The 22,801-nt window shown below is 42.4% G+C and overlaps 1 protein-coding gene across 1 annotated transcript in view; it reads right to left on the bottom strand.

Moving 5' to 3' along the window:
- LOC124115435 overlaps window positions 1-22,801 on the bottom strand; it is an 85,165-nt gene that overhangs the window by 1,633 nt on the left and 60,731 nt on the right. The window contains exons 2-3 of the mRNA XM_046476441.2: window positions 8,169-8,273; window positions 6,905-6,962 (exon numbers count right to left, since the gene is read on the bottom strand). Of these exons, the coding sequence (XP_046332397.1) occupies window positions 6,905-6,962; window positions 8,169-8,273 (163 nt within the window). The remainder of the gene's footprint in view (window positions 1-6,904; window positions 6,963-8,168; window positions 8,274-22,801) is intronic.

Raw genomic sequence — 22,801 nt, 5'->3', positions numbered from 1 at the left:
CAGCGAGCCTGACCACCCGATCCCGTTAGTCGCCTGTTACGCCAAGTATTGGTTGCTGAAGATCTTTTCTACCCCGGATCGTCACGGGTCTCGATATCATGAGCTATGTTAAACGCCGTCAGACACGCAGTCGCAGACCACTTGATCCATTTACAGCATTCACGTGCCGCCTCCGTGGTCTAGTGGTAGAGCGTCCGCCCGGAGAGCGGAAGGTCCGGGGTTTGATCCCCGGCCGCGTCATACCAAAAGACGTTAAAAGATGGTACTTGTTGTTACCCTGTCTGGCGCTCGGCATTAAGGGGCTAAAACAAGGACTGGTCGGCTCGGAGTCAGTATACTGTGTCTGAGTGGGGTATTCATGTTAAACTGCGGCATGGTATCTCAGTGAGCTAGCACTATAAATCGGACTAGTACAAGCAGCCACACACACACATACACTTGCATGCACGTCGCTATATAAGTGCAATAATCTTGGACGCGACGTTAAATCCAATTTCACTTCACCTACAGCATTCACCGTTTGCTGGTGACCTATCCTACATTAACACACCATTCGACGAGGGTATCGACCTACCCAGTGTGTACTCCACTGTGTCATAATCGCTTTATCTTCCACATAGACACCTTGACTGCCTTATTGCTTGTGTCACAATAGCCAGATCCTTGTCAACACCACACCTTCAGTGTATTAATGACATGCATCCACCGAGTCAGCGAGCCTGACCACCTGGTCCCGTTAATCGCCTCTTACGACAAGCATAGTCGCCTTATACGACAAGCATGGGTTGCTAAAAACCTATCTACCCCAGATCTTCACGGGTTTCTCACCTAATGTCAAAAGACGCCTATCGATATGTAACTGATTCATACAGATTTACATTATATAAACGTCATAAGAATACTTGCTTTTGTAACACTGTTTTTAATCCCCGGGGATTTCCTTTCATGTTAGAAACTTGATATTTTGATAATGTTAAGTTTATACTAAATTTTTAGCTTTGAAAAGGATTCGAATTTCAAATTGTTGAACGCATTTAGAAACCTAGTTCTTTGTTATATTTATCATGTATAAAGTATGATTACAGAAACATACCCTGAGGTGTCTCCTGTGGTCATAACTTCAATCATCATTTGCTATATATGCCTGTGTTCTATGCTCAGGTGTCACATATCCAAACTACGGCAAAATTATCAGAGAAACACAGTTTCTCTCCAAATATTTTTAATCATCGTTTCCTTCAAATATTTTTGATACGGTGAATTTTCATATATAAACCGTGCCCGTGACGGGGTACGCGTGTTCTGATATTCAGGTAATTAGGTCTTCAGCAACCCATGCTTGTCATAAGAGGCGACTATGGGATCGGGTTGTCTTGACCGCTGTCTTGACTGATGCATGTCATCGTATCTCAATTGCGTGGAACGATGCTCATGATATCAATCAATGGATGGTCTGGTCCAGACTCGATTATTTTCAGACCGCCGTTCTATAGCTGGAATATTGCAGAGCGCGGCTTTAAACAACAAACAAAGAAACGACAGGGATGTGTTGCTGAAGACCAATTCCAACCGAATCTTCACGAGAGATAAAGTCCACAGCTCGACTACGTGGACCTATGATAACGTTGTCATAATATTACAGATCTGTAATGCCACCGTCTTGATATAGATACAATATATTACTGGCTGCCTTACAATGCAGTATCGACTCCTATTATCACTATCCGGAGAGCCTGATCAGAGTTGTAATTTTGTCATGTTATAGTGTTAATATACAGCTATGTACTTATACTAAACCCAATATACGCGTGAATGATAAATGATTGCAATTATCCCATCATATTTAGCGCTGATATGTATCAGCTTTGAACATGATTTTTTGTCTGAGTATTCGGTGGTAGAGACGTCAGTGAATTATGAAATCAGGCCTGATACATGATGATATAAATATGTCACTGATTTAAACTAATCTAAACTGATCTTTGAAGTAGGTCGTCGCTATCTTCGGATTAATGGTGTTGTAAAACGAACGGTTTTTTACGGCATTTGTGATTTTAAGTGATCTCAAAATCGATTTTACCTTGGAACGTAATTGATAATTTCACTTTCACGAAAACAGCCATTATGACAGAACGCACTTTACGGCAAAGAAAATGTTCAATTACGTTGCGAACGGAAAGAAATACATGCTATTAGCCAACAACTGGTCTGATACCTCCTTTCAACATTTGAAGTTCACGATGCTCTATATACGTGTAAAGATTTTTTCAATTGCTATAACATTTATATTAAGCGCTCTTACATCGCCCATACATTGCTCACACAGCGCTTACCATAAATGGCGACTATGTTTGATGTAAGACTAACGGGATAGGGTGGATATATAGCTGGAATATTACGGAGTGCGGCGTTAAACAACAAGCAACAAATCTTACATCACCCATACATTGTTCACACAGATAAGAGGAGTCGCGCAGATTTTGCGTCCCCTAGAAAACATATGATCAAGCAATTGGTTTCGAATCCCGCTTTGCTGATTATGTTTCAAGATGTGTCAGCACCAAACCCGTTTGATTTGTTTGTTTGTTGTTTAACGCCGCACTCAGCAATATTGCAGCTATTTGACGGCGGTCTGTAAAAAATCCAGTGATTTAAATCATAGGCATCGATCCACGCATTTTGGATACGATGACATGTATCAACCAAGTCAGCGAGGCCTGACCACCTGATCCTGTTAGTCGCCTCTTACAACTAGCATCGTCGCATTTTACGGCAAACATGGGTTGCTGAAGACCTATTCTACCCCGGGTCTTTACGGGTCCATACCCATGTGAGACCCACATCCCTTTCCTACCACACGAAGCCGACTAGCCATGATATAACTGGAACAACTTACTTTTTTAACAAAAGGATTTCAGAGGACATTTTAGACCGTATTATCGATACAGATTGTGTCGCTACAATGCCGCCCTAACACCAATTATCGAGTAAATGGGGTTCTGGTGAGAATACTAGGAAGGGGAAGACCCACCTCGTTCAGGGTGGGGTAGCCTAGTGGTTAAAGGGTTCGCTCGTCGCGCCGAGGATCCGAGTTCGATTCCCCACATATGTGAAGATTGTTTTTTCCCTGCAGTGATATTGCCAGAATATTGCTAATAATAAGAGACATGAAACCCAACTCACTCACTCATGCTTGTTGTCAAGTCTATTTGCGGCGTTAAACAACAAACCAACCAACCAAGTCTTTTTGAATGACTACCGTTGGTTCCAGTTTGTGCCAATGTGCCCCCATGGCATATATAAATTATCGTGTCTGGACAATCCAATTATTAGTATCATGAGCATCGATCTACGCAACTGAGATGCGATGACATGCATCAACCAAGTCAATGGGCTGTCTTGACTTCTCTATTAGGGGCGGTGGGGTAGCGTAGTGGTTAAAGCGTTCGCTCGTCACGCCGAAGACCCGGGTTCGATTCCCGACATGGGTACAATGTGTGAAGCCCATTTCTAGTGGCCCCCGCCATGATATTGCTGGAATATTGCTAAAATCAGCGTAAAACCATTTTCACTCACTCTCTGTAGGGTTGACATTACATACGTTTTTTTTTAGATGTTTCTCTCTTAAAATGTCAATTTACAATAACCTACTCGAAATTCGGAATAACGGATTATCTGACCCTCGTGAATGAATGATATAAGTCCCTCCATAAAGACTGTGGATTAGCGGCATGCATTCACCCAGGGCAGATAATCCGTAGTGCCTTGTAGCTTTAAGAATAGCGACGCAGTATAATATCTAGTTCAAATGTAGTCTATATAAAACGTGACCTCTCCTTTGACAAATACATCTTACTTAACAATAATATATCCATTCCTCTATTTAAATTAAGAACTTGTAAATCATAGATTTCCTGTAGAAACCCGAAGATGGAAAAAAAACTCGCTAGAGAAGATGGCACATGCCACGTTTACACTTCTCCTGTAGTAGCTGACGAATGTTAAACAACAAACAAACAAACATAAATCGACATTTCTAACAACAGCAATAGACGCTTGAGTGAGCGAGTTTGGTTTTACGCCGCTTTTAGCAATATTCAAGCAATATCACGGCGGGGGACACCACAAATGGGCGTCACACATTGTACCCATGTCTTGATTCGAACCCGGGTCTTCGGCGTGACGAGCGAACGCTTTAACCACTCGGCTACCCGACCGCCCCTAATAGACGCTTGAGAAACTTTACCACTATACTAATGAATGAGTTCTAACGCCCTTAATTTATACATGCGTTGAATGTACATGTCTTAAATAGGTCTATTTATATCATGTAATGCTAAGTTTATATTGTTCTCGAGTACCGCCCTGGGTGGATTTCAGTAAATAAATATAGATGAATCTGAATCTGAATGTTCTCTATTTCCTTTCACCTTGACATGTAACACTCGCCGTCCAATATACCTTTAACACGAACTGATTCTAATTTGGTCACATATTCTTTCATCTTCTATCTAAACTTGGAAGTTTCGGTCCTTATTTATTATTTACTGTAATTATCATGTTTGTGTGGAGGTATTTTGGAAGAGAAAAGAAACGGACTATGACGGATGGCGTAAATGAGGTTATATAATTAGAAATGCTTTTATATTCAATGTTTTCAGAACACCGTTGAGACTCGCGGTGTCAGAGGTTGATATATCGCCAAGGCATTCACCTGATATCTGATGACGTAGAATGGGCCCCGTAACTTAAACATAACGTTGATGTGTAGAAAGACATATAGAAATAAATAACGTCTCCTGTATGTTAGACGAGATGCATTATAATCCACCTCGCGTGTAACAAGAAGATAAGTGTCGCACGGTGCTGAAATAACATCAATTATGATGAAACACCTTCCTCATTCCCCCTCAAGCGATTAACACTGGAGCAGTTCAGTTGATATTACCGAAGCCTGTATTTCTAAGATATCGGCTCGCGTGCGAAAATACATCGAAAGGACCCGACACATAAAAAGCAATCGTGCTTTAATTGGCTACAACGGTATTCAGTCTATATTAAATTAGGCTCTAATCGTATAATTATAGCGTTTCTATCGAAGGTATCGCTGTCGAGCACTGTCAAGAGTGGGCCCAATCTCCCAAGTGACGATCAGTCTATTCCACCCGTGAGTAATAAGCAATTAAACCACTGGGCCCCTAGCTTTGCTAGGGTAGGGCAATCAATTAACGGCTTTCGGCGTCTTGACGTGAACCCCCAAAGGTATCAGATTTCCTATAGGGTCTTCACACAGCTTCAAAACTCCTTCGCTAGCTCATTAAGAGACCTACAGAACACTAGCTAATTTCAACAGGCGCCCAGCTATAACAAGGTCTGGTTACAGGAATATGAATTGCCCCCTCGGGAGATTATATCGTGGTCTTGTGGGCGTATTGGGATCGCGATTTGCCCATCCATATTTGGGAGACAAGGAATGTGACCTGCTGGACATCTCTTGACATTAGGCAGGAGGTCCCGGTGTACAAGAGGAAGGGTTTCAGAACAAACCTTGCTTGCCACATATCCTCTTTAAGCAAGGAGCTACATCCCATTTTGTTTGCATTCTTATTCGGAAACGGATTTCGTATCCTGTGGCGTGTTAGTAGAGGCACCTTGAGTGAAGCCATTAATAGGCTAAACATTTGCATTCACAATAACATTATGTGATCAGTTTTCAAAAGAAACTGTTTGGGTATTTATAGACATTTAGATGTTATTTCCGACTACTCAGTATTGGACTTTGTCCAGGGAATGTTTAACATGGTATTGTCCTTTCAAGAGCATCCACCGTGTTGAAGATTATTGCACTTTAGGTGCTTCTTTATGTGATCAAACATAACGCAACCAGTGGCTAAATCGTTTACGAGAAGCTTACTTTCGAAACAAATACATATTATTTTGCAGTGGTCATTAGATTTCCGAGTACCGTGATATAGGTGGGATTTCAACTCTGACCTCCAAACCCGTGGTCGGACGTGATTAAGTTGAGTAGGCAATGATGTCATTTGTGGTAAATGGTAGGTATTGATGTCGGAGGTTGACGAGGCATTGACATGGCTTGGTAGTGGGTTGCATTGGTGTGGTTTGTTTGTTTGTTTGTTGTTTAACGCCGCACTCAGCAATATTCCAGCTATATGACGGCGGTCTGTAAATAATCGAGTCTGGACCAGACAATCCAGTGATTGACATCATGAGCATCGATCCACGCAATTGGGATCGATGACATGTATCAACCAAGTCGGCGAGCCTGACCACCCAATCCCGTTAGTCTCCTCTTATCTCAGCGAAATAGAAATAGTTTAAAGAGTAGTATGAGCGAAGACACACACCCACATAAAGAAGCCGTCAGCAATACTGCTTTTTTGTACAAACTTTCCGTCCGTTTCTTTTTCTTTGTTGTTTAACGCGGCACTCAGCCATATTCCAGCTATATGACGGCGGTCTGTAAATAATCGAGTCTGGACCAGACAATCCAGTGATTGACATCATGAGCATCGATCCACGCAATTTGGATCGATAACATGCATCAACCAAGTCAGCAAGCCTGGCCACCCGATCCCGTTAGTCGCCTCTTACGACAAGCATAGTCGCCTTTTAACGGCAAGCATGGGTTGCTGAAGACCCATGCATAAACTAAGTGTGGCCTTCAAATAATATTGGGTGAAATGATTAAAAGATGAAATTAAATGAATATTTCCCTTCCCCTTTGAGGAGTTTTTTTTTCATCACTGAAATTAGTTCAGCCGACATGAACAAAAGAACATGATTAAATTTAATGTGAAAAACTTCGATTCGACGTGTTCAAGTTATGAAATAAACGTCAATGGTGTCTCTATAGATCTGTATGTAGGTTAATAAGACTCACCTCGGCGAGGACGCCAACGCGGCATATAAAGTTCTGTATAGATTCTGTGATGTCAATCCTGTAAAAGAAATAGACAGGTTAAGTTCAAGTTTAAAGGGTATAAATGATCAGAGGTGAGGTGAAATTGGGTTTAACGTCGCGTCCAAGATTATTGCGCTTATATAGCGACGTGCATACACGTGTATGTCTGTGTGTGGCTGCTTGTACTAGTCCGGACTGATGCCGATTTATAGTGCTAGCACACTGAGATATCAAGCCGCAGTTTGACATGGATACCCCACTAAGACACAGTATACTGACTCCGAGCCGACCAGTCCTTGTTTTAGCCCCTTAATGCCGAGCGCCAGACAGGGTCAGAACAAGTACCATCTTTTAACGTCTTTTGGTATGACGCTCTTCGGGCGGACGCTCTACCACTAGACCACGGAGGCGGTCTAAATGATCAGAAAGAACGCGTCTGTATGTATTCGCGCTAGGGAATTACCAGGGGTTTCCCCGGGAATGTGGAAGTAGTCCGTTAGTGTTTACGTCATTTCAAGAACACGTGCTCGTGAAAATACGTATGAACGTCAAATTGTGTCGTTCATACACTTATGAACGTCAATTTCTGCGGACATGTGACCTACCTCTCGTCCATTGGAATAGCTGTATATCGTGTAAACTTCAAATAAAAAAAATATTTTCTTTGATCGTCAGTTTTTATGATTGAGATCTCGAACACAATACTAATATGAATTGTTAACTTTCAAATACTGCCCCAATAAGGTGTTAAAAGTGTCAATGTTTCGTCACATTAATTTGTCAGTCGATATATTCGTACTGCTATTTCTAATAAAGAGTTGTGTCAAGACTCTGCGACATAAACCCTGTTCGAGATATACACATTTGAAGGTGTTGCTATTAATGAGTTAACTTTAATTGAGTACTTGTCACTTAGTCGAAACGGCCTTAAGTGAGGCCAATGAACGGTTTCCTGTCGAACACCAGGTGTCGTCTCTTGTTTTCATTGCTCCACTCATATAATTTCCATCGCTATTCGGCCTTTGACACCCAATAGAATCTGTTTCGAGGGATAATCGAGACTTGTTATTCACTGGCATTGACGTTTTACATGTTTGATGTTTCATGTCGTATCGTGTTTGTGCCATTATAATTGATAGAAATTATATATTGCTTTTAAAAATGTGTTCGATTCATCGGGTTAAGGTTTGTTTCATTTTTAAATATGACTATAAATTAAATCCGACAACATCATTATATTTACCATTTAAACATTCTTGACTAATCTGTCCGTTCTGTTCCACGCAGAGGGCAGACAGGATTATATTGGCTCGGTCGTTTTCTGTTCCCATCTCCTGACTGACTGTCACTGAAACAAACACAGAACTACATTAAGATAGGAACTCTTTTATTAAAGTAGACCCGTGAAGATTCCGGGCTAGAATAGGTCTTCAGCAACCCATGCTTGCCGTAAAAGGTGACTATGCTTGTCGTAAAAGGCGACTAACGGGATCGGATTGTCAGACTCACTGACTTGGTTGATACATGTCATCGTATCCCAATTACGTGGATCGATGCTCATGATGTCAATCACTGGATTGTCTGGTCCAGACTTGATTATTTACAGACCGCCGTCATATAGCTGGGATATCGCTCAGTGCGGCGTTAAACAACAAACAAACAAACAAACACTATTTTTTAAGGGATAAAACAAGCAACGTCAGAACAGACAGAAATGATGCAGTGTGGTACAGACACCATGGTGCCAGTATCAGCGACAAGGGATCGAGTGAGATTAATCACATTATCACGCATCACAATAAATAGTAGGTATTGCTTTCAACAGGAAAAAAAGCCCAATTCCCTCCTTGATGTCATTCAATTACCAGCCTCAACAGCAATTCAGTGGGGACAAGATGGCTATAAAGAGCTCCGGACAGCGATATTGGCCTCATATTAACACAAGCATCACCATAGTCGTGACACCATGTTAGAAGTCGTTGTTACAGACCCGTGCGATTCCCCTCTGAGATCCAATGCATAGCGAGTGTTAACTCGATTAAGCAGCCGCTATATAGTGCATTTACTGCATGTTTTACTGGTGCATGCACGTGGGAGGTATCGATACTGGGAGGAACCGGGAAAAAAACCCAGCCATTTGGGTCAGTTCTGGTGAGATGACGGCTCCAAGTGTTTGCGCATGGAACGGATTGCAGTTCCGCTGTTGTAACCGAGTACAATTTTCATTTTCATTTCTATACAAATAACAGTCAGATTTTCTCACCGAGTATGTGTTCTTCTTTAACAGGGCGTTCTTTTGTGTCAATCATTAACATTTATATCATCAAGTGTCAACATTGTTAATTGTGCTCCGTAATGAGATATGTGTCATTTATGAGGTGAGGTGAGGTGAAATTGGGTTTAACGTCGCGTCCAAGATTATTGCGCTTATATAGCGACGTGCATGCACGTGTGTGTGTGTGTGTGTGTGTGTGTGTGTGTGTGTGTGGCTGCTTGTACTAGAACGGACTGATGCCGATTTAAAGTGCTAGCCCACTAAGATACCATGCCGTAGTTTAACATGAATACCCCACTCAGACACAGTAAAATGACTCCGAGCCGACCAGTCCTTGCTTTAACCCCTAAATGCCGAGCGCCAGACAGGGTAACAACAAGTACCATCTTTTAACGTCTTTTGGTATGACGCGGCCGGGGATCGAACCCCGGACCTTCCGCTCTCCGGGCGGACGCTCTACCACTAGACCTAGGAGGCGGTCTTGTCGTTTATGAGATAACGGTAAGCGTTATGTAATGTATTATCGCATACGTGTTCGATTTAAAGGCATTCGGTTATATTGAACAGATTCAAACATCGAATTTATCGGAACTGAGAGCTAGAACACAAACTGTTTAATAAATCTTTAGAGAATAACGTAATAAGGTTATAACAACGAACGAGTACCGATTCTCTTTACCGTGGGAATGTGACCGCCTCCGTGGTCTAGTGGTAGAGCGTCCGCCCGGAGAGCGGAAGGTCCGGGGTTCGATCCCGGCCGCGTCATACCAAAAGACGTTAAAAGATGGTACTTGTTGTTACCCTGCCTGGCGCTCGGCATTAAGGGGCTAAAACAGGGGCTGGTCGGCTCGGAGTCAGTATACCGTGTCAGAGTGGGATATTCATGTTTAAGTGCGGCATGCTTTCTCAGTGAGCTATAAATCGGCATCAGTCTGGACTAGTACAAGCAGCCACACACACACACACACACGTGCATGCACGTCACTATATAAGTGCAATAATCTTGGACGAGACGTTAAACCCCATTTCACCTCACCGTCGGAATGTTTGTCTTTTGAACAATAAATCCCTTTTATTATTTGATATAAAACGGAGATGAACATTGTTTTTTCGTCAGACTAACGGGTGTTATTTAGTAAACTGCCGGGCAAAAGAAAGTATACACCATGTTTGATGGTGGCTAAACGTGAAACAAACAAGAAATGGTTATTCGATTGTGATATCATACGGGTATCATAGCTGTGTTTTGGACTTAATTTGTGTTTGTGACGACTGTTTTGAGCCAAGTAAGAACAGTAAATGTTTGGTCAAATTCATTTATCAAGCCTATACATTTTGCCCAGGAGTTAAATATCTGGTGCTAAGAAATACCATTTTGTACCAAGTGTGCATCGAATGTTTAAGAATTCGGAACAGTTGAGGAAAAATAATGCGACGTAACATTTTGAAAACAAAATATTTTCGAATGAGGAAAAAATGTATTTCATAAAAAGTATTTATTATGTGAGAAATTCAGAAAATGTTCAGGCTTCAAATTCCACTTAACAACGTTTCTCAGCCAGTCAGATCGTGGTGCACACTCAGAATTTTTGTTTCCGACAAATTGTTCTGTATACGTATAATGGTATAAAACCGTTTTATCAACTTATAGGAACATGATTAAAGTAAAAACGCATGATATTTAAATTCATGTTCTTTCTTTTCTGTTTTTCTTTCTTTGTGGTTTAAAGGCGCACTCGGCAATATCCCAGCTCCGAATATCCGAGTTTGAACCAGTCAAACGAGTGGCTGATAGCATGAGCAATGCTCCACGCCGTGGGAGAACGGTGGCACGCCATCATTAAAGACACCCTTTGTGACAACCTGATACAAGCTGTAGCCTCACACGAACAAACAGGGCTAAAGATGTATTGTTTGTTTGTTTGTTTGTTCTTTAACGCCGCACTCAGCAATAGTCCAGCTATATGACGGCGGTCTATAAATAATCGAGTCTGGACCAAACAATCCAGTGATTGACACCATGAGCATCGATCTACAAAATTGGTATACGATGACAGGCATCAACCAAGTCAGTGAGCCTGACCACCCTATGCCGTTTGTCACCATTTACGACACTACCGATGCATTACAACCCGGGAGTGGCAACGGCATCTTAGTACATCTATACCTATAAGTATAATAAGTATATAATAAGTGAGTGAGTGAGTTAATTTCTACGTCGTTTTAAGTAATATTACAGCAAGAGCAAGTCGCGGGGCACCAGCAATGGTTTTCAACGTTTTACCAAAGTAGGGAATCGAATAATTGTCTATGAGTGATAGAAATAAAGAAGTACATGCAATTAACTTCTGTATCCTGCTTTAGAAGAGATGTCACATCTTCCTGAGGCAAGGAAGTGAACTGACTGTAAAACTCCAGTTTCCACCCTTGCCGAACTTGGCCGGAATTTCTGGGTTCAATCGTAGCGCCACCATTGATGACACCAATATACCGCTACCCGTATGCACAACCACAAGGCACCACGGGAGGCCTAGTCGTCTAAGGCACCGCGATTCGCTGTGCAGAGTTGCATCCCTTGGGCACGCCAGAAGCCTATGATTGTCGGTTCGAATCCCGGTTCGCCCCGATTATGTTTCTAGGTTTGTCAGCAACATACCCGTGCTCGTGGGTTTCACCGTGGTAGACCTGCATCACTTCGGGCTTTCCTCCCACATTAAGCTGACAAGCCTTGATATAACTGGAATACTGTTAAAATCGGCGTTAAACACAACTCACTCACTCACTCACTCACAACCATAAGGAACTACATCTTTTTTCGGTGTTTTCGCTAATTTCTTGGGTCAATATGGATATTCCGCAAGCCAACTGTTTTTATTCAGGAAACACGTGTCACGATGATTCCGGAAATGTTCAGCGTAATTTCCACAAGCGTACCACAGTCCGCAAACGTTCCGTAGTTTCCGGAACTGTACCGCGATGAAGAGGTACGTAGCTATGATCAGGGCCCCGTTCCTCAAAGCAATCTTAGTGCTGAGGTGATCGTAAGTCCTATACTTTAACATAGGCTTACGATCATTGTAGCGCTAAGATCGCTTTGAGGAACGTGGCCCTGTAGTGTAATATCCACATAAACTTTTGTGGCGATTATTGCAACACATCTTCTGTCAGATGAAGATTGACTATCAGAGTCAGTTGCATATCTTGGTTTCGTACTTTTGCCACCACGTCTGCGATGATTAAATTCTATGGGCAGACCTGACTGTGTTTTAATACGACACCAATGAACATTAGGCTATATCGATACATGAAACATTAAAAAACTAGCAATTGTTTTGCAGAAAAGCGATACGTTTAGAAAAATAGATATAGGTTGTCTTCTTCAAGGCCAACAAGCGTCTGGAACTCAAGAAAGTATTAGAAACAAGCGTCACAATATAAAAAATGTAGGTATGTTGGCATTTAGCAATGGTGGCATCAGAAACACAATTGTTCATTCGATTCAGAATATCAGATTCAGAATCAGTGGGTGAGTGTTTGTTTGTTGATTAACGCCGCCCTCAGCAATATACCAGCTAAATGACGGCGGTCTGTAAATAATCGAGTCTGGACCAGACAATCCAGTGATCGATCCACGCAGTTAAGATACGATGACATGCATAAACCACGTCAACGAGCCTTACCACCCGATCCCGTTAGTCGCCTCTTACGACAAGCACAGTGGGTGAGTGGTTTGGGTTTAACTTTGAGCAGTATTTCAAGTATTTAAAAAATGGCGACAAATCCCTTTACCTATTCACAAGAAATCTCTGCTAAAAGCTGGGTCGATCTAAGGATTCCGAGTATATCATGAGTGTGTGTTTATGATATGATTATCGAAATAAATTAACGTATCCTGTCCCACTGGAAACACCCGTCACAAACACATGCAAAGGCAAGTCAATGGCTCATTATGAATGTTAAGGAGGGTGGACAAATGGTTGTGGGTTCGAATCAGGTATACCCCTTGTATTTTGGTTTCCGTTAGGACAATACTCATGCTTGTTTTTTATACGCCCAAAAGGAATTCGAACACACGGACGTAGTTTTCGGCGGCCCCTAATGCCCCCAATTCACTACGACTACAAATATCCCGAATCACTTCGGATAGGACATTTTTCATGTTCGTAGATAAAACTCATTTCTTAAAGTTCTTAAATGAATCTTATTTGATTCCCAAACATTCGTACAGTTCGCGGGAGTTCGTCGAATCGGCGAGAAAGTTTTTGTTTGTCCAAACCGTTCGTGGAAGGGTCCCCGAATTGCAATCTCCTGGCGGTATCGTAATCGATTCGTAATTAATTCTTATGTTTCGTCACAGCTTCGGAATCGATTCCTTTGCATTCTTTGCTATTCTTAGCGATTCGTAGCTCCCAAAATTTCTTGTCCTCAACCCGAAAACATCCCGAAACAGCCACGAATGTCCCGAGTCAACTACGAATCATGTAAGAATTAAGTAAGAACATTCGGCATATTCGCAACTTAGTCGTAGGTGATTCTTACCATTCGTGCATGATCCGTACATGAATCTTGTAATTCGTACATGTTTCTTAACCCATTCCTGGCATTCTTCATATTTTTCAACCTGAATAGCCACGAAAGTTTGCATTATTGGCCGAATCATCACGAATTTCGAAAGTTTCCGATTCGGTGTGATTCGGGATATTCGTGGTCGTAGTGAAAGGGGGGCATAAGGGAGGCAAATCTGCACAACGAATTAGTTGACTTGGATACACGTGTACCCAGCTGAATGCGAATGAAGCCTTTATGTATAATTCTATAAAAGTTGTGTCACGGCAGATCCTTTTCATACGGGGGGAAACTCGTACCGACGATCATTGGATTCTGGCACGGAGAAGGGACGCAACTCTTCACGGCGAACGTTGTGTCAGCTTAAGGAGGGAGGAGATCCCAAGGTGGGGCAGGAGAGATGTATGTCTCATTGTGTTTTTACAAAACTTTCTTTTGTTTCAGAAAAAGACCTTACTTTTTTTAACAGAAGTGGCCAGTTATTTATTCCGTTCACACATAATTCTCTGTTCTCACAGTTAATTCTCTTTTTATGTACTTTTGCTGCCGCTCAAACATCTCCTTGTGCACAAACGTCTCATACTTTAAAGCTTTGCTTTGAGCTTTTTGACCCATATCATTAGATCTTGGTGGGAAGTCAGATTGTAATTAACATAAAAACTGTAATATCACGAAATTTGTCGTGTAATGAGAAAACAAATTGATCCTTTTAATGAACTTTGCAAGTTGGCCTTTTATTGAAGTTTTCTTTATTACTGAAAAATGAAAACAAATTTGTCGAGAAGACAAATACACTGTTCTCACAATTTTAATTTCATCAACATCTGATTTCTGGGTCAGCTAAACTTTAAACCAAGCAAGCAATATTGTACGTGGAAGACACACTTTAATATTGGAAATAACATATTTCATAGAATCAACGGAGGTATGGGTGGTCCAGTCCTCTAAGACATCGCGATTCGCTGTTGTGACTACGAGTTGCGTCGCGTGGGAAACCCCAAACCTATGATTGTGGGTTGGAATCCCGGTACGACCCGATTTTGTTTCAAGCTTTGTCAGCACCATACCCGTGCTCGTGGGTTTCACCAAAGTGGTAAACGTCCTAGACCTACATGACTTGGGGCTTTCCTTCCACATTAAGCTGACACGCCGTTGTATAACTGAAATACTGTTTAAAGCGGCGTTAGAATCCAACTCACTCACTCACTCACTCGTAGAACCAATAAACTTTTCTAATTCGTACTGTCGCAGAGGGACCCTCTCATTGGCTACACAAGTAATTTGACATGGAGACGGAGGCCCGTCGTCTAAGACTCCACAGTTCGGTGTGCTGCGTCCCGTAATTATGAGTTCGAAACCCAAATTCAACCTAATTGTGATCCTAGGTCTTGACAGCACCATACTCGCTAGCGCCACTCACTCACTCACTCACTCAGTGAGCTTTTGTCGCACCTCGGAAACTGTTTCGGCAGATATTCCACTCTGATTATTCTTTTGCACAGCCATTGTGAATTAGAAATTCCTATACATTTCCCTTGATCTATAAATAGTGTATCTTGTATTTTTTATCCAATTAAATCACTTCTGTTTATCACTACTGAGTCAAAGTCGTTTTGAATTAATTATGTCTATCTCACAAAAAACAAACGTGTCTCAAATGAGTACGTGAATTGACGGACAAGACGAAGTATACGCTTGAAATTGGATTTGACCAAAACATTGCAATCGTTACTTGGCTGAAAACAATGGCCGAAACACTTCAAACTTAAGGTCCAAGACACAACTGTTTGATACCCGTATCTAATACATCACCATCAAATAACCATTTCTTGTTTGTTTCATGACTAGCCCTCATCATGGTGTATACATTCCTTTGTCCGGTAGTGTAGTACCTACAAAAGCATATTCCACATAACAACATATATGCACATGCATGAGTGAATAAAGCCAAACGTATAACTGATTTATAATTGACAACTTGCATCTCCAAGCGCCAGACAGCAATTTGACATCGGGAACAGCAATAATTCATAAAGAGCGCAATATTATTTCAAGACCGTCAGCGCTCTGCAGCATCCCGGTACAATACAACTAACGCGATTTACGGCAAGCTTTCCTCTCGGCTTTCCACATGTTTGAAGACATTTCCCAATATTGATGTACGATCACATTCTAGCACTATACTAATGCGTTTAGGCCCCTGTTGTAGCCTCCCCAGTCGACCTACATCAATACGGGTGTTTGACAACAAACATCAGAACATTTGTTGGACATTATTTGTCTTCCCAGTCGGTGTTCTTAATTCATTTCCACTACTCCCGGAACTGTTAACGTGATTTAGAAACTAACTTCGGTTTTCCCTTTCCCGAAAAGCCAAGGCAACAAGTGAAGAGGTTTCTGGTGCCGTGGTCTCTGAGTTTGGCGAGCGTGGCGGAGGGGTCGATATTTTTTCTTAATCACGGAAGCGTTTCAGCATCATAAAACACACGACTTCATGTAGCTTGCTTTTCATTACCTGTCGTGTAAATAATAGCGTCTAGGAGAAGGGTGAATCAAATTCGTTGCTGTGGTAGTACGTATTTATTGAGTAGACGGCGTTGGGACAACGTAATAAAACAATGTCTGTTGACAGATTAAGGTGGGGGGCGAACCAGTGTCAGATATCACACCACTGTAAATCAAACACGCCTTTGAGATATAAGCTTATTTCCAAATATTGTGATCATTATTTGGGTTTAAAGCCGCTTTGATCAGTTATGTCTGAGCTAGTCGGTTTAATATTGGAGAAAATCCAAACGGAACTCGGGTCTTACACGGCTGCACCTTAAGCGAAATCCGGGCATTGTGAGTGAGTGAGTGAGTTTTTTAACAGTATTCCAGTTATATCACGGCGTGTCAGCTTAATGTGGGAGGAAAGCCCGAAGTGATGCAGGTCTTAGACGTTTACCACTTCGGTGAAACCAACGAGCACGGGTATGGTGCCGACAAACCTCGAAAAATTATCGGTGCGAACCGGGATTCGAACCCACAATCATAGGTTTCTGGCGTGCCCAAGGGACGCAACTCTGCACAGCAAATCGCAGCGCCTTACACGACTGGGCCATCCGTGCCCCCTTCGGGAATGGTTATCAGGCCGGTAATTAGAACCAGCAAACCGTAACAAATGGTCACATCTGAGTTATTTACTGTGTTTGGTGCCATTGGAAATGTGCCGCATTCCCCTATCATTAAGACGCAAACTTTATGGGTATAGTGTCTTGTTTTGTAAATTGTGCGGCTGTTTCTGTTTTAAGTTTTTACATATTCCATAGTTTGGTAGCTCTTTGCTGGTTTTATTTGGTAAGCCTGGTGATGGCAGATAAGGTATCATAGCCGTGACGATTCTGGAATTGATTCGAACGAATGTAAGCGGATCCTGTCAACTAAGGGAGGTAACTATGAGGGGCGTGCCAGTTCTCCTACGTTCTCACTGTTACTGGCTGCGACAAATGGAGCTGAACCGTGGACATAGATCCTGTGCTTAGAAATTGATAACTCGAATCGGTTGTCGTGGCTATTTAGAGTGTGTGAGTGGTTGTTGTTCAACGCCATAGTCCGAAGAATATGTATATCACGAAGGCATTAAACTATTCGAATCCCGGCCTGACAAACCTGTGGTTTATAAAAAGAGCTGCGTAGCCACGCCATTGGAGTACGATCAGACGCAAGTCACACGCAAGTCACACGCAAGTCACACGCATGTCACACGCAAGTCAAACGCATGTCACACGTAAGTCACACGCATGTCACACGCAAGTCACACGCATGTCACACGTAAGTCACACGCAAGTCACACGTAAGTCACACGTAAGTCACACGCAAGTCACACGCAAGTCACACGCAAGTCACACGTAAGTCACACGTAAGCCACACGCAAGTCACACGCAAGTCACACGCGAGCCACACGTAAGTCACACGTAGGTCACACGCAAGTCACACGCAAATCACACGCAAATCACACGCAAGTCACACGCAAGTCACACGCAAGTCACACGCAAGTCACACGTAAGTCACACGCAAGTCACACGCAAGTCACACGCAAGTCACACGTAAGCCACACGCAAGTCACACGCAAGTCACACGCGAGCCACACGTAAGTCACACGTAAGTCACAACCAAGTAACACGCAAATCACACGCAAGTCACACGCAAATCACACGCAAGTCACTCGTTAGCCACACGTTAGTCACACGCAAGTGACGATCAACCAAGTCATCCATCCTCACCACCTGATCCAAGTGACTTCATAGTCCTAACAAAGTGTAAAATATGTCAGTCCTTTTCTTCAACAATGTTCTGATTTGTAAGCACTTACAATATACAATTTATGCTCTGGGGAGTGTTCTGGTGATACGTTCGCGTCGCCTTACACACTGACATTAATTAAGACCATATCCGTTGTACTTACACCTACCTGTTTGAAGGCTGTCGCCTGTCTTACTAATTAAATCCATGATAGAAGTGTGTCCAATTGTACTCAAAGGGTACTATCTGTGTGATGGATGGATCGTCGGTGTTGACATTTATTAATGTAGTAACACAATATGCCGGGCGGTTGATGCAACCGTGTAGCTTCCATGATGGACAAGCTTAAGACTCGGTGTTGTGCGATTGAAAACAGTGAGTGAGTTGGGTTTAAAGCCGCTTTTAACAGTATTCCAGTTATATCACGGCGTGTCAGCTTAATGTGGGAGGAAAGCCCGAAATGATGCAGGTCTCAGACGTTTACCACTTTGGTGAAACCCACGAGCACGAGTATGGTGCTGACAAACCTAGAAACATAATCGGGGCGAACCGTGATTCGAACCCACAATCATAGGTGTCTGGCGTGCCGAAGGGACGCAACAATGCAAAGCGAATCGCGGCGCCTTAGACGACTGGGCCAGAATGGGTTTGATGTATATCGAGCAAACGAGCACATATCTTACAAATGACTGTGCATTTTTCTGAAATAAATAAAAAGCGTCACTATGCTTTCCATAATTTAAAGAAATCTCCACTAAAAAAAGAGACCGTTGCACGATTCCTACTATATCATAAGCATGTAGTTCTGATAACAGGTGTTACAAACACATGCAAAGGCAAGTAAAATGTTCACCTGAAACTCCATTCGCTCTGATTATGGTTATCGAGTTGTTGTCATCTTATGTATGCTACAATAGTGCACATTAAGCACGTCTTGATAGAAACCGCAAGCGGCGTTAAAACCAAATTACACACATTAGGATCACTACACCAAAACTATGACTATGTATTCGAATTTAAGTTGTGAACACTCGGGCAACCAAGGCAGGCGTCTCTGGTCCGTGGACTGCGACACCTGCCTCCTGAAGGGAAAAGATGAGATGCCTGTACCTCTTATTACAATCTAATGTATCGACGTGAATGAATATCTACCTTATTAAATTAGTAAACGATCGGTGTTTTCTATTCTGTCATATTCACTAAGCCATTATGAGGAGTAACTAATCGATAGATCACGGACAGTTAATAATAATAAAATTAAATGTTTCCTTTCCACCGAATATCTTCATTAAGCCACCATGAGGAGTAACGTGAGTGAGTATGGTTTCACGTCACTTTTAGCAATATTCCAGCAATATCACGGCGGGGGACACCAGAAATCGGCTTCACACATTGTACCCATGTCGGGAATCGAACCCGGGTCTTCGGCGTGACGAGCGAACGCTTTAACCACTGGGCTACCCGACCGCCCCTGAGGAGTAACGACTCGATAAATAATAATAATAATAATAATAATAATAATAATAATAATATTAATAATATTAATAAAAAATCATATGATGCACTAGTGATACCAGATGACAACACTACATACGGGTATGTGCATTGCATAATTATTCCGATCAACCGAACAGTGTGCATACAAAATTCACATCACAAGACTACAGCCGATAAGGCGCTAAAAGGTTTGCGGTCACATTACCAGCTCAGACTACGGGGTACCCATTCGCTACTGGGCTAACAGAGGCAGATTTGGAGAAGGTCCTTTCGAAGACACCACATGTAACTCGTGTTTCAGTGAGGACAGGGCCAAACCCTAGGTTCTCTCAGGAGTCAAGCTTGCCGAGGACGGTTCATCCATCCAACAATTCTCCGCCGCCAGCTTTGCCCAGCTTCGCCTGACTTTTGACCTGTCAGCTATACACGTGGCCAACCAACTGCCACCACAAATCGGTAGTGTAATGCCAGGTTGTTACCTTGACCCGCTGTTGTTAACACAAAGGTTTCAAGAGTAACTCTGTAATGCTAAAAGACCACCCCTTGGGCATATGATGGACCGTCTGTCAAAGCTTGTGTTTGTGAACTTGTCCATTTGCTTGTAAGTGGCACTTGTGGCTTCTTGAAACATGTAACGAGTTTGGGCTGGGAACTAGCAGGTTGTTCTTCCCAACGTTACAAGATGTCAGTTAAGATGACAAAAAGTGTGAGATTAATTGAATGCTTTCTGCATGTGGTTGTGGGTGTAATTGTGGAAAATGAGGCAAAAATAACCAACTTATTTTAGGCAGGATAATCCACCGTTTCATTCTAAGTGTTCACGATGTAGTAAGGGATATTGTTAAGCAAACAATACTGTGTGTCGCAAACAGCTTGGTCAACGGTCGTGGTTTAATGGAATGTGGTGCTCGAAATATTTTGAACTAACTGCGTATGGATATTCTATCTTCAATATGAAACAATGCATTTTTTAAAGCTGTCGTATTTGGCATATTTGAATGACTATTATATTCTTTATCAATTCAACTTGATAAAGCTACCATGTCATACCAAAAGATGATTATAGATATTATCACAATTCCATGTCAGAATGACGAGATCTGATTGGTCCACGTGATCTTGATAAAATATTATGTTTCCTACCTTGGAGGGAAATATATTTATCTTGCTTGTCGTAAAAGGCGACTTACGGGATCGGGTGGTCAGGCTCGCTGACTTAGTTGATGCATGTCATCGATCCTAATTGCGTGGATCGATGCTCATGATATCAAACACTGGATTGTCTGGTCGAGACTCGATTATTTACAGACCGCCGTCATATAGCTGGAATATTGCTGAGGGCGGCGTTAAACAACAAACCAACCAACCAACCTTATACCCGCTTCGAAGCAAAAATCCTCACGCAGTCAATGAAAGTTGCATAGCACTTATCTGTAGGTTTGTCGTGAGAGGTGACTAACGGGATCATTGGTCAGGCTCGCAGACTTGATTGATGCATATCATCGTATCCCAGTTGCGTAGATCGATGCTCATGATGTCAATCAATGGATTGTTGGGCCAATACTCGATTATTTACAGATCGCCAAACATATTGTAATATCCGTTACTGGACATTCTTGCCACTGACATTAACTTGGATTGTAATCAAGACCGCGTCGCAATGGTAAGTGATAAAACAAAACCGACTGGGCCTAGCTGGAGATGCCTACCAGGCCATGGATGATGATTCTAAAATGAAACTGCGAACAGATTGGTACTTGATTCAAAACTAAACAAGTGAACGTCAATGGGAAGTACCAACATAGCAACGCGAATATTGCAAGGTTTTGTCACAGAAGTAGACATATTCCGCTCATGGTTAGATCCTCCCAGCGTACGCGGATGCAGTCATCGAGTACAGAGGAAAGCGTAACACGCCATGATCAAGGCCAGAGAATAACCAGTCTCGATTATCCGCCGAAACAGATTCCTTTGGGCGTAAAAGACAAAATAGTGGTGACAGATATATGAATGAATACTGAAAATCAGTGATGACACCAGGTGTTCGCGAAAACTGAAAACATGTTCTGTACTACCGGGCGTACACGCCAATTTGCATAAAATGTAAGTGTCTGTTTGGTGCCTGGCGCCTCACAACAATTCTACTGTCGCACGGCGGCGATTAACAATCGAGTCTCTACCAGACGATGAAGTGATGGAGCAGGCAGTTTAGTTGTTTTTTATCTTTGATAAAACTAAAAACGGTAGGTTAATTTTGAATGACGTCTCCCGTGTCGAGTGAAGAGTGAGGGAGTGAGTGAGTTTGGTTTAACGCCGCTTTTAACATTATTCCAGTTATATAACGGCGTGGCAGCTTAATGTGGGAGGAAAGCCCGAGATGATGCAGGTCTGACAGGTGCTGACAAACCTAGAAACATGATATGGGTGAACCGGGATTCGAACCCACAATCATAGGTTTATGGCATGCCCAAGGGACGCACCTCTGTACAGCGAATCGCGGCGCCTTAGACGACTGGGCCACCCGTGCCCCCTCAAGTAAAGAAGAGTAACGGTTCAGAAATATGTTCTTTTTGAAACACATGGGGTGGTAGCATTGTTAAAGGCTCGGGCCAAACATTTCTTTTGTAGTTGACTGAACATAACTGATAAATATAACTGATCATGAATCATATATTTTCTGAATGAATTAGTTGAATAGGTGGAGCATTTATTTCGATTTTTATTTCGCACTCTTTTCAGTAAAAGCTCGCCCCCGGTTCACTGTCTGTATTCGCGCTAACTTCAAGGACCTTGTCCTCCTGGTTGCTACATTAATTTGTAAATATTGAGTCCGATTTTGAATTATATGTTTTTTACTGAATACCTGAGTAGGGTACACCCTGATGTGAGCTATATTGCGGCCACATGACGGTAGGGACACCTCCTCACATTGTATCTGTGATGTAAATCGAACCCCGGGACTTCGCCACCCCCCCCCCCCCCCCCCCCCCCCCCCCCCCCACACACACACACACACACACAAACTACCTCATATACTTCAAAAACGTGCATATCTTTTTTGAACATGAGAGCAGGATATGTATAGAGAGTTTACAAACCACCTAAAACGATCCACGAACAATAGAAGCCATTTCACTCGCATCCTGTCACTTGTTGCAAAACGTCAAAGCCAGAGAATAACCAGTCTCGATTATCCAACGAAACAATTTCCATTGGGTTTAAACGGCAAAACAGGGGTGAACATTATATGAATG

This window comes from Haliotis rufescens, unplaced genomic scaffold (genome assembly GCF_023055435.1).
Source record: "Haliotis rufescens isolate VD_foot unplaced genomic scaffold, xgHalRufe1.0.p SCAF_33, whole genome shotgun sequence".
Taxonomy (NCBI): Eukaryota; Metazoa; Mollusca; class Gastropoda; order Lepetellida; family Haliotidae; genus Haliotis; species Haliotis rufescens.
The sequence above is the reverse complement of the archived record's forward strand: the minus strand, read 5'-3'. Positions and strand labels throughout refer to the sequence as shown.